The 17,711-nt window shown below is 40.4% G+C and overlaps 1 protein-coding gene across 3 annotated transcripts in view; it reads left to right on the plus strand.

Moving 5' to 3' along the window:
- FANCC (FA complementation group C) overlaps positions 1-17,711 on the plus strand; it is a 263,906-nt gene that overhangs the window by 201,776 nt on the left and 44,419 nt on the right. For all 3 annotated transcript variants that reach the window (XM_032308876.1, XM_032308877.1, XM_032308878.1), the window contains exon 8: positions 15,776-15,932. In XM_032308876.1, coding sequence (XP_032164767.1) covers positions 15,776-15,932 — 157 coding nt within the window. The remainder of the gene's footprint in view (positions 1-15,775; positions 15,933-17,711) is intronic.

Below are 17,711 nucleotides of genomic sequence, written 5' to 3' on the forward strand. Positions count from 1 at the left end.
AATTGGTTTGGATTTTATCAAGTACTTTTTCTGTATCTATTGATATAATCACATGACTTTTCTTTTTTAGCTTGTTTAATGTGACTGATTACATTAACTCATTTTTAAAAGTTAAACCAGCCATGCATACCTATGACAAATTCCACTTGGTCATGATGTCTAATTCTTTTTATACATTGTTGGATTCAATTTGCTAATATTTCGTTGAGGATTTTTACTTCTATGTTAATCAGAGATACTGGTCTCTAAGGTTTGTTTTGTTTTGGTTTTGATCTCTACATTTTCTTATAATGTCATTGACTGCTTTTGGTATTAATGTATTTCTGGCCTCAGAAAATGAGTTAAGAAGTATCTCCTCTGCTGTTCTCCTCTGAAAGAGTTATAGAAAATTGGTATAATTTCTTCCCTGAATGTTTAGTAGAATTCAGCAGGGCCTGGTGCTTTCTTTTTTGAAAGGTTATTAAATGTTAATTTAATTTCTGTAATAGGTATAGGCCTACTCAGCCTGTTTCTTCTTATGTGAGTTGTGTTAGAATGTTATCTTTCAAGGAAGTAGTCCATTTTATTTAGATTACCAAATGCATTGGCATAGAATTGTTCATACAGTTCCTTTATTATCCTTTTAATGTCCATAAACTCTATAATGATGTCTCCGCTTTTATTTCTGACATTAGTAATTTCTGTTCTCTCTCTGTCTCTCTCTCTTTTTAAGTTAGCCTGGATAGAGACTTAATTGATTTTATTGATCAATTCCAAGAACCACCTTCTGGTTTCACTGATTTTTCTCTGTTGATTTTTTGTTTTCTGTTTCACTGATTTCTGTCTTAATTATTACTTTTTCTTTTTTTCTGTATACTTTGGATTTAATTTGCTTTTCTTTTTCTAAATACCTCCCTGAGGTGGAAACTTAGGTTCTTGATCTTAGATATTGCTGATTCTCTGAGTATGTATTTAGTGCTATAAATTGTCCTCTAAACACTGTTTTTGTTGCATCCCACAAATTTTGATAAATTTTGTTTTCATTTTTCTTTAGTTCAAAATATTTTAAATTTCTCTTTAGGTTTCTTACTTGATCCATTTGTTACTTAGAAGTGTGTTGTTGCATCTTTACATAATTTGGGATTTTCGAGTTATCTTTCTGTTACTGATTTCTAGTTTATAATTGAATTGTGATCTTGTGAGCGGACATTGTATGATTTCTATTCATTTAAATTTGTGAGGATGTATTTTATTTATTTAGGTTTTGTGGGGGTTGCTTGTTTTTTAGAGAGAGAGAGAGCATGAGCAGGGGGGGAAGGGACATAGGGAAACGGAGAGAGAGAGAATTCCAAGCAGGCTCCACGTTGAGTGCAGAGCTGTGGGGATAGATCTCACAACTCTGAGATCATGCCCTGAGCTGAATCAAGAATTGGATGCTTACATGACTGAGCCCCCCAGGCACCTTATGAAGGTATGTTCTATAGCCCAGAATGTGGTCTATCTTGGTGAATATTCCATGTGAACTTAAGAAGAATGCATATTCTGCTGTGTTTGGATGAAGTATACAAAAGTGGCAATATGTACAGTTGATTGATGATGTTGTTAGCTTAGCTATGTCCTTGCAGATTTTCTGCCTGCTGGATCAATCTGTTTCTGATAGAGGGATGTTGAAGGCTTCAGCTGTGGTAGTGGATTCATCTACTTTGCAATGCTGTTACTTTTTCCTCATGTAATTTTACATTTCATGATTAGGCACATACAAGGTAAGGATTATTATATCTTCTTGGAGAATTTATGCCTTTATCAATATGTAATGAATTTCTTGGGGCACCTGGGTGGCAGATTGGGTTAAAGCCTCTGCCTTCAGCTCAGGTCATGATCCCAGAGTCCTGGGATCGAGCCCCACATCAGGCTCTCTGCTCAGCAGGGAGCCTGCTTCCTCCTCTCTCTGCCTGCCTCTGCCTACTTGTGGTCTCTGTCTGTCAAATAAATAAATAAAATCTTTTTAAAAAAATGTAATGAATTTCTTTATTCCTGATAACTTTGCTAGATCTGAAGCCTACTGTGTCTGAAACTAATACAGCTACTCCTGCTTTCTTTTGACTAGTGTGAGCATGGTATATTTTTCTCCATCCATTAATTTTGATCTGTATGTTTCTTTATACTTAAAGTTAGTTTCTTGTAGACAACATATAGTTGGATCTTGTTTTTTGACCTGCTCTGTCAGTCTCTATCTTTTAATTGGTGCATTTAGATGATTGACTGTGATTGAAGTGATATTAACATAGTTTTATTAATATCTATTATATTCCTACTGTTTTATATTTGCTACCCTTGTTATTTGTTCCTTTTGGTCTTCCACTCTTTCTCTGCCTTTTGTGATTTTAGTTGAAGATTTAACATGATACCATTCTTATCTTCTTTCTTAGCATATTCTTTTTTTTACCTTTTTTAGTAAATACCCTAGAGTTTACAATATACATTTATATCTAATCCAAATCCACTTTCACATAATATTATACCCCTTCACAGATAGTGAGTACCTTATTTTTTAAAGATTTTATTTATTCATTTGAGAGAGAGAGAGAGTCCAAGTGGGGGAAGGGAGAGGGACATGCAGATGCCCTGCTGAGCACGGAGTCCAGCTTGGGGCTGGATCCCATGATGCTGAGATCACAACCCCAGCTGAAACCAAGAATTGGATGGACGGACACTCAACTGACCAAGCCACCTGGGCGCCGCAATGAGTACCTTTAAATAACAAAATAATCCTAATTCTTCCTTTCTGTCTCTTGTATCATTTATTTCAGTTATATGTAAGCACCCTACGCATATATACACACATAAACATACATAATCAAGTACATTGTTCCTATTTATTATTTGAACAGTCTATTTTCTGTTACATCAGTTAAGAATAAGATAAACGAAAGTTTTTATTTTGCCTTCGTTATTTTTTTCTTTGATGTTCTTTATGGAGAACTGAGTATCTGACCTATGTTACTTTTCTTCTCTCTAAAGAACTTCCTTTAATTTCTTTACAGGGTAGGTCTACTGGCAACAAAACTCCTCAATTTTTGTTTTCTCTGGAAAAGACTTTGTTTCTCCTTCACTTTGGAAGAATAATTTGACAGGGTACAGAATTTCAGATGGTGTATTTTTTTTTTTGTATCTCAATGCTTTATTATTTTTTTTTTTTAAAGATTTTATTTATTTATTTGACAGAGAGAAATCACAAGTAGATGGAGAGGCAGGCAGAGAGAGAGAGAGGGAAGCAGGCTCCCTGCCGAGCAGAGAGCCTGATGCGGGACTCGATCCCAGGACCCTGAGATCATGACCTGAGCCGAAGGCAGCGGCTTAACCCACTGAGCCACCCAGGCGCCCCTATCTCAATGCTTTAAATATTTCACTCCACTGTTTTCCTGCTGGCATGGTTTCTAGGAAGTTGGATATAATCCTATCTCTTTTCTCCATAACTAAGATGTAGGGGCACTTGGGTGGCTCAGTTGGTTAAGCGTCTTACTCTTGGTTTTGGCTCAGGTCATGATTTCAGTGTTGTGAGATCAAGCCCTGCATGGGATTCCACACTCAGGGAGAGTCTGCTTGAAGACCCTCTCCCTCTGCCCCTCCCCCCCACTCACACTCTCCCTCTTTCTCTACAAGTAAATAAATAAATAAATAAAATTTTTAGGTGTTGTATTTTTCCTCTGGCTTCTTTCAAGATATTTTCCTTATCTTTGATATTTTTGTAGTTCCAGAATGATATGCTTAGGTGCAGTCTTTTGTCATTTATCCCACTTGGTGTTCGCTGGACTTCCTAGGATTGTGATTTGGTACCTGACATTAATTTGGGAAAATTCTTAGTCATTACTTTCAAAAAAAATTTTTTTTCTCTCTCCTTCTTCTTCTAGTATATCCACTATACGTATGGTACTTATTTTATAGTTGTTCCACATTCGTTAGACATTCTCTTCTGTTTTATTCGTCTTTTTTTTCTTTTTGGTTTTCAAGGTTCCCATGGATATATCCTCTAGCTCGTACATTCTTTCCTCAGCCAGTCTATGGTTTAGCCCACCAAAGGTATTCTTCATTTCTGCTACAGTGGTTTTGATCTCTAGTATTTCTCTTTGTTTTTTTAAGATTCCCATCTCTGCTTACATTGTCCATCTGTTCTGGCATGCTGTCTGTTAGTGCTCTTAGCATATTAATCATAATTGTGTTTAATTCCAAGTCTGGTAATTCTAACATCTCTCTATGCCTGGTTCTGGTTATTGCTCTGTCTCTTAAAATTGTGGGGGTTTGTCTCCTTTTGATATGCTTTGTCACTCTTTTCTTGATAGCTAGAGATGATGTACTATGTAACAAGACTGCTGTAAATAGGCTTTTGTAGTTCAGTGGTGAGATAGGAGAGCGGGGAAAGTGTTCTATGGTCTTAAAATTAGGTCTCAGTCCTTTAGTGAGCTTATGTCTCTGACTGTGAACCTCACACAGGTTTCTTGGGTTTTTTTTCCTTCCCCTTATTAGGACAGATGCCCTGAGCTGGCTGGAATTGGTTATTTGCCTTCCCACAGGTCTGTTAGGCTTTGAGCATATGACATGAGGTTAGGCTCTGGTAAACTAGTTTTCCTTGAGGGCGGACCTTGTTAAGAATGGAGTGCTCTATCGTATTCAAAACCTAAAGCAGAAGTAGATTTACTCCCAACGTTTACTGTGAGAACCTGGTTAACCTCCTGGAGGCAAATTTCGTAATATTATGGGGACCCTCTATGACTGGATCCCACAGAAGTTTTTCACTTTCAGAGTTGTCCACACTGAACCTCCAGGCACTCACTAATTCTAGTTCAGGTTTTCCTACCTGGCACTGGTTCCTAGGGTAGATTCTACTTACAGATTTCTACTTGAGTAAGTCACAATTTCTTGTATTTGCTTATTTGTCTTTTCAGTCTTGGGGGCCAAGATTTGTCCTATGTCCTACCCTCTTTTAAGGATAAAGAAGAGTTGTTGATTTTTCAGTGTGTTCTGCTTTGTACTTGTTGTACTTGTACTTGTTGTTAAGATAGAGTGATGACTTCCAAGCTCCTTTCGTGTGCAACAGGAAATTGGAAGTCTTCATAGAGTGTAATTGAAAATGTATATTTTCAAAATATGAATATATATTGTATAACTAACTACAATAGCATTATTATATTTAAAAATTGATACTGATTCCTTAGCACCATCACATATTTAGTCAGACAGTAAATTCTCTTGATTGTCTCAGAAATTTTTTTTACAGTTGGTTCTTTTAGAATCAGTCCCAAATTCACTAATAGGTTCAAAAGTCTCTTTCAATCTCTAGGCTCCCAATTTCTCTTTGTTTTGGTTTTGCAAAGTATTTATTGAAGTAATATGGTTGCTTTACCCACTCTCAGATTACAGAGTATTCTGCCATTTCAAGTATGATAAAGTGTGCAAACTCCTTGCTCTCTTAATGACACTTCCAGCTCCTGTATGCATTTGGGCCTATTTTGTTTTTTTCTTTTCTTTGGGTTGGTTTTTGGTTTTTGGTTTTTGTTGTGGTTTTTCTTTTTGGCCTGTTGTATAGTCACATGCCAGTACCACTTTGTTTTAATCATGGACCCTTTCAAATATACCTAATATAAAAATAAAGCTAGTTCTCCCTCATTTCTCTAGCTTTTTAGGGTTTTTCTGGCAATTCTTGCTTGTTTTATCTTTTAAGTAAACTTTGAAACCATTGTGTCTAGCTTCAGGAAAGATAGCTAATGTTGTCTGGGGGAGGCTCTTGGGAAATAGATAGGTTAACTGAGAGAGAACTGGCTGTTTCTGACATGAAGGCTTTGTGCCCACCTGTCCAAGAACACTTATGTCTTTCCATTTGTTCAGGTTTACTTTTTGATCTTAAAAGAGTGTTTTACATGTTTTCCACACATACAGGTTTTAGACATTTTTTTACTTTGAAGGTTTTTATTGTATTTTGGGGGATTTTTTCTTTGAATTTTTTTATCTGTAGTAAGCATATCTTCTCCCCATCTTTAAACTGATTTTTATTATATCATTGCATTTGGAAAATGAACATCTCAAAATCACTATTATTCTTTCAGTTAGCTCAGAGTAAGTAATTACCAGTAGGATATTTGCTATTTTTCACATATAACTCTTAAAAATTAATGTAAAAATGTAAATTTTAATTTCATTTTACATGGAATGTTGTAATGCAGGAATTTGTTGAAGTAAGATTTAGAAAAAATAGGTTAAATTATTTGATGTTGAAAAAAATCAAAACTGAATTCTCATGTTTAAAAAATACAATTTTTTTTTTTACTTACTGTAAACCTGTCAGAGTTTACCCAATAAGTCTGAATTTCCTAAGGAGTCTGATCAAATATATATATTTTAAAGACTTTATTTATTTATTTATTTGACAGAGAGAGAGAGATCACAAGTAGGCAGAGAGGCAGGCAGAAAGAGAGGGGGATGCAGGCTCCCCGCTGAGCAGAGAGCCCGATGTGGGGCTCCATCCCAGGACCCTGAAATCATGACCTGAGTTGAAGGCGGTGGCTTAACCCACTGAGCCACCCAGGCGCCCCTGATCAATTATATTTGTTATTTATGTAAGATACTTAGTAATAATCAATTTAAAATATTGTACAATGTAATAAATATGCTTCACATCATTTACCTGAGTACATACTTCAGTTTCTGGTGGCTTACCCTACCAACTTTCATTTTTCATACTCCAACGCAGTTTTTCAAAGTATTTACTTTTAAGTAAAATGCTCTTTGCCTTTCACCATTGCAGCTGTATTTCTGATTTATTTAGTAATACATTTTATCAAATTATAAGGTTTTAGCAACCTGTGCTTCCAGGCTTTTCAGCAAGACTTGAATTAATGGGGGCACCTGGGTGGCTCAGTGGGTTAAGCCTCTGCCTTCGGCTCGGGTCATGATCCCAGGGTCCTGGGATCGAGCCCCTGCATCGGGCTCTCTGCTCAGCAGGGAGCCTGCTTCCTCCTCTCTCTCTGCCTGCCTCTCTGCCTACTTGTGATCTCTGTCTGTCAAATAAATAAATAAAATCTTAAAAAAAAAAAACTTGAATTAAAGGGAAATGGGAGGAGAACGCCCCTTGACATCCCCTGTGAAACCTCTCAAAACTGTTTCAGAAATTACTGGTGAGGAAGAGACATTCTCAGAAAATAGCTACTTTTGCTCCACCCGCAGTGCTCAGGCAGAATGCTGAGTGCAGTGGCTTCATGGGTAGGCCTGAACTCCTTTGCTGTTTATTTTACTTCTGATAGCATGTTCTCCCTCAGCAACTAATAAAATTTATTTGGTTTGGAAAATTATATCTGCTAATCCATGGGGGACAGACAGTCCAGAAATGCTGGGTGGCCTTCAACTTGTCCAATTCCTATGGCTTCAGCTCAGCAAGTTCCCCAAGTAGTGGCGTAAGGGATGGCACTTTTCCATGGACACTTTCCCATGGACAGAGCATCCCAGCCACATGTTGACATGGGGAGGCTGATTCAGTCGGTCAGTGCAAGTCACCACCCCGTACCCAGGACTGTTCTCCCTCCAGCCCCTTGAGCAGTTCCCCAGATGTGCTCTGTGGTCATTTAGAAACCACATACTTTTTTTGACCAGTGCGCCCTGCCCTGTGTTTCGACTTCCAGCTGTTTGCCTACCACAACACACTAGTGGAATTTCATCTGTTTTACTATTGGCCGGGAGTCTGTGGCCTTGGCTTCCAGATACAGTCATGTATTTTCAGAAAAGGGCTGCCTGTCTTCTTTTAAACAGCGGATTCTTGCTCCCCCCGCCCCCCGCTGCAGTTTAGATAACCTAGAGGAAATATTTAATTTATTGGCCTAAATGTCAAAACTAACTTCTCAGGTCTGTTCCTGGAGTTGCCTGTATACAGGCTGCTGGCTGCATACAACCTTTCTGGGAGGGCTGCTGAAATCCTTCCAGGGGTCTGTGGAGTATAAGTGATTCAATGTGACGTGGCCTCTAAGGTAAATCTAACTCTGCTTCAGAAATATTGAGGAGTTTCATGACCGGGTGGAGTTTTTTCTACATACTAGAATGAGTAAGTCAGTTGAACAAATGAAAGGAAGAATGGATGCAGGACTGACCAACCAACTGGCCTCACGGTGTGACCGTACAGTTTATAATCTTCACCAAAACACTTTGGAGAGCTCAAAGGGTGCTGCCTATTGTAACTGTGGTGGGGGAACCGACATAAGGCACACTGAAATGTATTTGAACGGGTCTCATGTCTGTAATATGTTTAGCATGGAGCCTCACACTCAGAGTAAATGTTTGTAACTGTTCACGTGTTGCTTTTGCTGTTGACTTTAGTAATTATATCATTTTTTATAATGTTTTATTAAGTTTTCTCAAGCTTACATCTTTTCCTTCTAATGGAAATGTTACTGAGCCAAGACCAAATGTAAGCTAAATTCCTTTTGCTGAACTATATATGCATACATACATATGTATGTGTGTATAGGTATATACATATATACTACACACACACACCCACATATATACTTTATTTCCTATTAAAATTTTTTTTTTTTAAATCCTGTTGGTGAAAGAACTAATACAGCCTCCAAAGGTGCTTACCTTTGGAGTAAAAGAAAATATATTGCAAGAAAAACCTGACCTTTTGCCAAGCTTCTGGTTCTTTGCTTTTTCAGCTCAGACAAGAAAAATCAGGGTTCAAGTGTTGTCAAATGATAAAGGCAAGTGTCTATAAATGAAGAAAGACTAGGGTAATACCAAGGACAGAAAGGTAGCAAAGAAGAGAAGTAATAACTGAAACTTCTTTTATCCATTTATTTAAACTTCCTGAGATCCTCTTTTTTTAAAAAAAAAAAAAACTTTAATAAGATATGGTCACAAAATTAGGCATTGAAAAGGTTTACTTTTCAAATAAAAACCTGCTGATTCTGATTTGTAATAGATATTCCAGTATGTTTGGGTTTGGACATTTCCTTTGCTTGGTGTTTCTGCTCTTTGTTTTGAAAAGTGATTTCTTCGAACATGTAAGTGGCAATAATGGCACAGTCCTCAAATTTGTTATACTTCTTAAATCAACTTTTCATGGAAATACATGAAGTGCATATTATGGAATACATGGAAATACATATTATATCCTTTGGGATATAATAGAGAGTATTCTTTCCAATTCCTTGGAATTAAGTACTTCTCCAGAAAAGCTGATACCAATTTTTGTGGGCTTCTCTGGCAACCCAAACAGCCCTGATCTCTTTCTGGTTTGGAAAGGTGGAATACTGCCTATATTTGTCTTGACTGAGGAGGCCTCTTCCTTCCCTTTGCCTCTCTGACATTCCCTACCAACAGGCACTGCCCTCATTTGGAACTGTTCTTGCAAAGAATCGAATTTCACATTCTGTTTTTATTGTAGCTAGACAAAAAAACTGGAGCCAAAATTATTGACCACCTGAAACGGTTTCTTTATATACTGTCTCTTTTTGGAAAAGATGGGACAAACAACAGCCTCACTATTTTGGAAAAACAAAGTACAGTTTTCTAAATGCCAAGGAGGCATTTATCAAGTAGACTTTAATAGCAGGAGAAGTTGGACACGTAGTATCCTGTCAGGCTTCTCCTGCTTTGTGTCAGGAATTGTTACTAGGATTCAGATGTTTGGGACTCCTGGGTGGCTCAGTGGGTTGGGTGTCCAGCTCTTAGTTTCAGCTCAGATCATGATCTCATGAGTCGTGGGATGGAGCCGCATGTCAGGCTCTCCACTCGGCTGAGAGTCTGCTTTGAGATTCTCTCCCTCTGCTCCTCCCTCCCCCCACTTCACACACATGTTCGTTCTCTCTCTCTCTCTTTCTCTTAAATAAATAAATAAATCTTTAAAAAAAAAAAAAAAAGGGTAGTACGATGCAGATGTTCTACAGGAAAGTACTGACCAGTAGCCTATTTCTCCTATTTTAAATGAGAAACTATTTTTTAAAAAGATTTTATTTATTTATTTGACAGAGGGAAGCACAGTGAGAGAGAATACAAGCAGGGGGCGTGGGAGAGAGGGAAGCAGGCTTCCTGCTGAGCAGGGAGCTCTCAATTTGGGCTTGATCCCAGAACCCTGGATCATGACCTGAGCCGAAGGCAGACACTTAATGACTCAGCCGCTCAGGTGCCTCTTAAATAAGAAACTTTTAATGTATTACACATAAGTCCCAAACACCCAATCTCATTTTCCTAAAACGTAGCTATAATTCAGAAAACATACCATGATTATTAGCTAGGAATTTGGGAGAACCAACTTTTGATCATTGTGTAGGCTAGATGGATGGAGTAGGTATAGTTAGAGTAGAAAAAGGACAGCCTTAGAGTTTCTATGACTTACACATGTTCAGTAGAATGAAATTTTTCAGTGTCCCTTAAAACATTTTTATCTTCTGTGACTTTATTGGTTCTTTAAATTTCCACAGAAATATATATATATTCATTTTATCAGGTCAAACTATACAATACAGAAGCATATACAGAAAATGTCAATTATCCTCATTATCCCTCTCTAGTACTTCTGATAACCATACCTTATATTCTTATAAACATAAGAATCTATGTAAAGCAATTTTCCTCTTTTTTAAAATAGTTTTTAAGTAGTTTTAGAAACAAAAACCAAAAACAGCATTACACCTGTTTTTTCACCAACACATCTTGACTAGCCCTCAAGGATATAAATCCAGCTCATTTTTATAAAATAGGACCATATTCTCTGATATGAATGGACACTAATTTATTCTGGTACTTCCAATACGTGCATTCAAGTTGTTTTTAATTTTGCTTTTATAACATTGCTACAGTGACTGTCCTCCAGCTGATGCTTGTATTTCTGCCAGGCAGATTCACAAAAGTATGGTTATGAAGGCCAGGATGATGTCTGCTTTATAATTTGTTAGGTGGTGTGCATAACCAAAAGAGCAGAGCCATTCCATCTCACCTCTGAGAACCTGTGTCCCCTGTACCTACTTTAGCACTGAATGTTGTCCTAAACATTTGCTGATGTGTGAGGACAAAAATGATAGCTGTATTAGTTTACCTTCCTTTACTCTTAATAAGGTTGAAAATCTGCATACTTTTATTGACCATTTGCATTCTTTCATAATTTGCCTCTCCCCAGCCACTGGTTTTATTGAGATATAATGGACATATAATGTTATTTGCCTTTTTTATTTCAAAACCAACCTGGTACACTTCTAGAACATTTTACATGATATGAATGTGTTGGTCCAAATTCTGTTATGCAAGTATATTAAGATCATACTGTTTTGATGATTTCTTCCTCTCCAGTATTGATTATAAAGAGTTAAATTTTTGATGTTTTAGAGCAAAATGATTGTTTTTTTCAAATACTAAATGTGGGTTCATAAATTTAATCATAGCAAATAATAGAGCATACTCTGAATAAAAAGTAATAAAAAGGTAATTGTTAACATACACATTTTTAATTTTTTATGTTTTGTGTTTTTAAAAATATTTTGTTTATTTATTTGACACAGAGGATGGGTGTGAAGAGAGCAAGCACAAGCAGGGGGAGCAGCAGGCAGAGGGAGAAGCAGGCTCCCTGCTGAGCAAGGAGCCAGATGTGGGGCTCGATCCCAGGACCTTGGGATCATGACCTGAGCTGAAGGCAGCCACTAATGATTAAGCCTCCCAGAGCCCACCATACAATACAGAGAATAGAACCGTGTCTTGAGAATAGAACAAATATATTATATACTTAATTGACTTGAGTATATAATTTTGCAGATTTATGTAAATTTTTAACTAAGCAATATCTTCTATTTCAGATATTTGATGGAACTACCCATTTTACACTAGCTTCCTTTTTATATTTGCTCATGTTCATCCACTCTCAATAACTCATACCTTTGTGCTGCCAGGCATCACTCGGCCACTGTGACCATTAGGTAAAATTGATGCACACTTGATGCACATGGTCCTGGGAATGGTGCTGCATGAAGAACTCTCACTGAAGGGGCACTTGGGTGGCTCAGTGGGTTAAGCCTCTGCCTTTGGCTCAGGTCATAATCCCAGGGTTTTGGGATTGAGTCCCTCAAAGGACTCTCTGCTCAGCAGGGAGCCTGCTTCTCCCCTCTCTCTCTGCCTGCCTCTCGGCCTACTTGGAATCTCTGTCGGTCAAATAAATAAAATCTTTTTAAAAAACAACAATAACAACAACAACAAAAACACCTCTCACTGAAGTGAGAAACTTTTCTAATGCTGTACATAGTTACTTCATATGGATCCTGAAAAAAAATAAAATAACATGTGGTGAATGCAGGTCAAAAGACATCCCTACTGTTTGGGAAGGAAGGAACCACTGAGCAACCAAATTTCCTCTGCCACCCAGAGCATCCCAGCCTCTTGTGGGCTTTGTGGTTCATGACAGAGGCCACAGATAACCCTTGTCCCTGTCCAGGGATGTTCTCCTGTAGAATGCTAGATGGAAACCTCTCCCAAGGGTCTATTAATGTGACTAAAACTGGCTGACAGCCTAGACTTTGAAAAGACTTTCCCAAACACTGTGGGGAGTCAACATGGGGCCATACATCTTGCTTACCCAGGAAGGCCGTCTGCTCGCTCCCCTGGGCCAGGGCCCCTCTTCTGAGCAGCACCCTCCACTTTTCAGTCCACGGAGTGGAGAAACAGGTGTACAGCCAGCTCCGGGATCAGACCTCCTGGGTGCAGATCATAGCTATGAGTCCTTGGTCCCTCTCTAACCTCAGATGCCTTGTCTATAAAATAAGAATAATTAAGGTACCTGTTTTGTAGGATTAAAATACAAGCAAAATGCTTAGCATGGTTTCAGGTAAGTGATTAATAAATGGCAGCTACCAGGCCTCAGCCTCTCGTGCTCCTCTCCCCCTGGCTCACCAGTCCGCCATACCGCCCTGCACACAGGCCACCACTGTGCAGCCTGCCGCTTTCACTCCCATCATAGCTGTCCCTCTGAAGACCTTTCTTCAATAATGGCTGCACTTCCACTTTCTCTCCTTATTGACTGCCCTTGGCTTCTGTCATGCTATGAAAACCATGTCCTTGGGGAGGTCTCAAAGGGCCTCCCAGTGTCATGCATGTGGTTCCCTCCCCATGTCCTCAGTCTCAGCAGTGCTAGTCAGAGCCAGGCCTTCGCTTTCTTGGTGACATTGTTCCCTGCTGGTGTGTCTCCTGCCTCCTCCACCTGCAACACCTCATCTTTATTGGCCTGTTGGCACTGCTCAGGGCACAGACCTGGGCCCTCTTCTTTCCCACACAGACTTCTTTTGGAGTTCTCCACTTCCATGCCACTCCATGCTGGCTGATGCTTCCTTAATATAGATCTTGAGCCCAGGCCTCTCCCCACAACTTACAACTTGGATATTCAAGGACCTATTTAGTCGCTCTTCTTTGAGTGTACCTCAGATATTCTAAATTCCTATACCCAAACTGAGCTCTCAGTAAATCCTTCACAGATCTTATCTTTCCTTCTTTCCATCCAGCTCAGTTGCTCAAGAAAGCTGGGAAGCCTTGATTCCTACCTCACCTTCACCACCTCTCAGCACATTCATTGCCAGTTCCTTTTGATCTTACTGCTGAGGTAGGTGCCAGTACACTTCACTCCTCCACTGCTGCCCAGGTCACGCCAGCACCAGCTACCCTGGGCTCCTGGGCTCCCCACACCCATTCTAGGCCCACACTCAGTTCTCTCTGCTGCAGCTGGACTGATCTTTGACTGTAAACGGCATCCTGGCACTCCTCTCTGTAAAGTCCTTCAGACCAGAATAATCACTGAATTTCTATTCCCAAATTTCTAATTTCCGAAAATTTCTAATCCCAAAGCCTTACAACCACCTCACCTTCTCTAGTCTGGGGTTTCTCTCTCCTTCTGACCTTGCTCTTCCCTGGCTCAGGACCATCAAGGCTACCATTCCCTCTGCCAGAATGCCCTTCTGGCTACTCTTCACCTAGCTAATCTCAACTCAGCTGGAGAAGCCATCCCGACCACCCGATCCAAGTCGGGCCCCTTCTGTTACTCTTTTACCTCAGCCTGTCCTTTTCCTTCATTGCCTTTTCCTCAATTTGGTATATGTACATGTACTTCCCACTGGGCCCCAAGTGCTAGGGGTACAGACTAGGTCTGTTTTGTTCCCAGTTGCTTGTCCTGCGCCTGGCACTTTGAGTGCCACACAGAAAGTGCTCCTCTTCCTTGCCTGGATGCCCACCAGCTCCTTGTCATCCAGGATGAGAGGGGAGGTGGCATGGGAATTGCAGCCCAAAGCCCCAGTGGCATAAGAGAGGACATCTGTAGTGTGGCCCTCCAATGTGCCAGGTGATACAGGAGAGGGGCCCCCTGGCCAGGTGTGGGGAGGTGAGGGGAAGGGGCCCTGCAAGACTTCCCAGAAGAGCTGAAGCTCAGGGTGAGAAAGTGAGATGAGAAAGTGTCAGAAGGGCCTCGCTCCTTCTTTTTGAGAGTCCTTCCAACTCTTCAGCTTTGTCTGGCCTTGCCCCAGAGTTAATCCAAGACAAAGGTCTACAGGAGTTACGCTGAGGGAGAAGAATAAAGAGAAATCACAAGAAATTGCACTGTGACTCGCCTATTCATTTCCTGCCCCTGCACTCATGCTCTGGGCTTCGTGCCAGCTCCTGCAGAGAAATGGCCCAGAAGCAATGGCGAAGGGAAGGCCTGAAGGGGTTTGGGGCTAATAGGGAGCCTTTGTGCCCTGAGCTTTTCTTTTTCTTAGTAAAGGCAGTAAACATCTTGGGCAGAACCTGGAAAGCACTCTGCAGTCTGTGGTGCCACAGGTGAAGAGGGAGGGAGGCCTTGGAAAGTTGGGCTGAAAGAACAAAGAGAAGTCTCCCTAGACCGAAAGAGACCCTGTGTTCACAGGGAGTGCCCTGGGGCGACAGCCCTACTGCTGTCCCAGAGCCTCCAGTGGATCAGAATTAGGTGTGCCCTCATGGTACCTTCCAGGAGAGGAGGTAGAGCCCCTGATTCACTGACCTGACTTGGGAGGACCTCCAAGTACATTCTCCTGTGGAAACGTAGCTACACAAAATATTGGGGGCCCATGGAGTATCATGGTGGGGATAAACTATGGCTCTACCAGGCCAGAGCTGCTATTTTTGAAATTATTACTAAAGGAAAATATTTTTTAACTTTCAAGCAACAGATTCACAAATACAGTCACTGAATATTTACTAGATGTCAAGCATTGTCCTAATCTCTGAACATGTATGTATTATTGCATTCGATCCTTCTGAGAACACAGTGAGGGAGGTAGGCCCACACGACACGGGAGTGCACTGAGGTTTAGAGGCTAAGTGACTTTCCCAAGGCCACCAAGTTAGTGGGTGGTGGCTCTGGGACTCAAACCCAGGTTTGATTACATACTTGAAATCCTTACAATGTACGTTCAAACAGAACTGTTTCTTTAAATTCAGGACTGTATACTTAAAGGCCTTTTCCCATCTTATTCTTTATCACTAAATCTTCCCTCACTAACACTTGTCCCATCACTACTGCTTGTTTTTCCTTTTGGAAAGCATTTCTTACTTTGGGCATTTCTCTAATTTCTTGAATTGGAAGCAGATTCACATTATTTTGCAAATGACGCTTGGTAAATATTCATTGATTACTGTAAATGTTAACTGCTGTACGGCCATGATGAAAAGAAGATTCGCAAACTGGACTCGTTACTGCATTTTGATCTCTCTCAATCTTATTTTCTTAGTAACCCATTTCTGTTTAATATGTGTTTATTCTTTCTGAAAGGAAGAAGATCTCTCTCCCCGAGTCAGCTGTAGTCTGCCTCTGGCTTCGGCACCTTCCCAGCCTTGAAAAAGCAACACTGCATCTTTTTGAAAAGCTAATCTCCAGTGCGAGAAATTTCCTGAGAAGGATCGAATGCTTTTTGAAAGATTCATTACTGGTACGTGCTGGGCTTTGATGAGGAGAAAAATCCTTAAAGAGGACCCTGGGTATCATCTCTTTTTGTCAAAGCAAAGGGAAATGTAAACAAGAGAGCAGTTGGCACCTTTTAAACTGCCTTTTGTTATAGAAATACCCAGCATAGGGGCATTTTCTGCATAGCTGGATCACGTCTGGAAAATGGGGAGAGGTGTGAGATTTACTGGATCAGTGCACCACAGCGTATAGTGCATATGCACAAGAATTGGTTTTAAGGCGCACTGTTTTAAAACAGTATTTCTTATTTCCACATGAAAAGTAAGTTTTAAAAAATGAAGATCTTACAAATGAGAGGAGGTATAAAACAAAATCGTGGAAGAAAGGTTAAAACAACTAAGAATTCTGTGTTTTCTTTTGCTATGAGCCTTCTAGCCTTGAACCCTCCCTCCATGTGGTGGCTCACCTGCCCTCCCTTACACTTGGGACTTCTCAGGCCTGGGAATTTGGGGGCTCAGTGGGCCAAATGGACTGGCTTCATTTCCTAAACCAGGGTCAGATGGCAGGACTCACAGGCAGTCCTCAGAATCTCACCATGGCGGTGTTTTCCCTTCTTGGGAGGCAACTCTGTGGAATTTATGTGCATTCTTGTGAGAGCAGGACTGAAGACCAATGCACCCTGAAAAAACAAGTCAAAAACTACAGGAGGTGCCGCGCTCCCTGGGCATCTGTTTTACGAGGACCTCAGTGGTTTCTAACATGTTTTCTCATTAGCTTTCATAACCTGGGAACATAAGGCTCAGAGATTTTCTTCCTATTGTACAGGTGGAGAAAATTACTTCAGAGATGGTGAACGGTCAGATCTTCAGTTGGGGGCTAGGAAAACTGGGCAAGAGAAAGTGTTTACCTCCCCACTTGAGCTGAGACTTGGAAAGGGGGGAGCTCTGAGGTTGGCTTGAGTTCACACAACGCCCACCTCCCAGACACCTTCTGGTTTTTTTTTAAATTTAGTTGGAACTTCCTGTTTTGTTTTCTCTTTCGAATTGGAGGCTGTGTTAGGGAATTTTAGTTGAATTCAGTTGCCTTCTTCCTCCATCCCATTATTCATTTGGGTCCCCACCGGCTCTCCTGTGTGACTGCCAGGCCTTTCCCTTACTCCGCAGGCTCTTGTCTGCCTTCATGTTCTGGGGCCTCCCAGGCGGCTGTGGATGGTGCTGCTGTCGCCCATAGCCATATGGCTGCAAGCTGAGTGGCACAAGCTGAGCCCAGCTGATGTGGACGTTTACAGTGTTTGATAGGAAAAGAAGGACGAAAAGAAGATAGATGTATAAGACTGAGAGAGCACGAGAGGTGTTTTGGTTTGGGAAAATTACTGCTTGACCTCATCATTCAAAAGAGTTGCAGAGTAAGGTTGAGAAATAAGAATGCACCTTACATAAAAATAGTTGAGTAAAATTCGGAATGAACAAAGGCTTTTTAGAAGTCCCTGGCAGCCCATTCCAAACATTACCTTTATTATCAGGTAAATCTGTATTTCTAACTTAAATGTACTTGGTATAATTTAATTTCACTAGTCTTTTTTCAGGGACAAAATGCAGTAACTGAGTTATTTCCTTGCTTTCAGGGTCCTTATTTCTTTAGGTCTTGTCCCTATGGAGAAATCCCACTTCCTTTGGCTTTTCTGAGTCGGTTTGATTCTGCAGGCTTTCTTTGGTCCTGTGGTTCTTCTCTGAACCTCCCCCATGTCCTTTTTAAACCCGTGGCCCTCCGGCTTGAAAGCGCTTCAGAAAGCACAGGATCACCT

The sequence above is a fragment of the Mustela erminea genome, chromosome 12 (assembly GCF_009829155.1).
Source record: "Mustela erminea isolate mMusErm1 chromosome 12, mMusErm1.Pri, whole genome shotgun sequence".
NCBI lineage: Eukaryota > Metazoa > Chordata > Mammalia > Carnivora > Mustelidae > Mustela > Mustela erminea.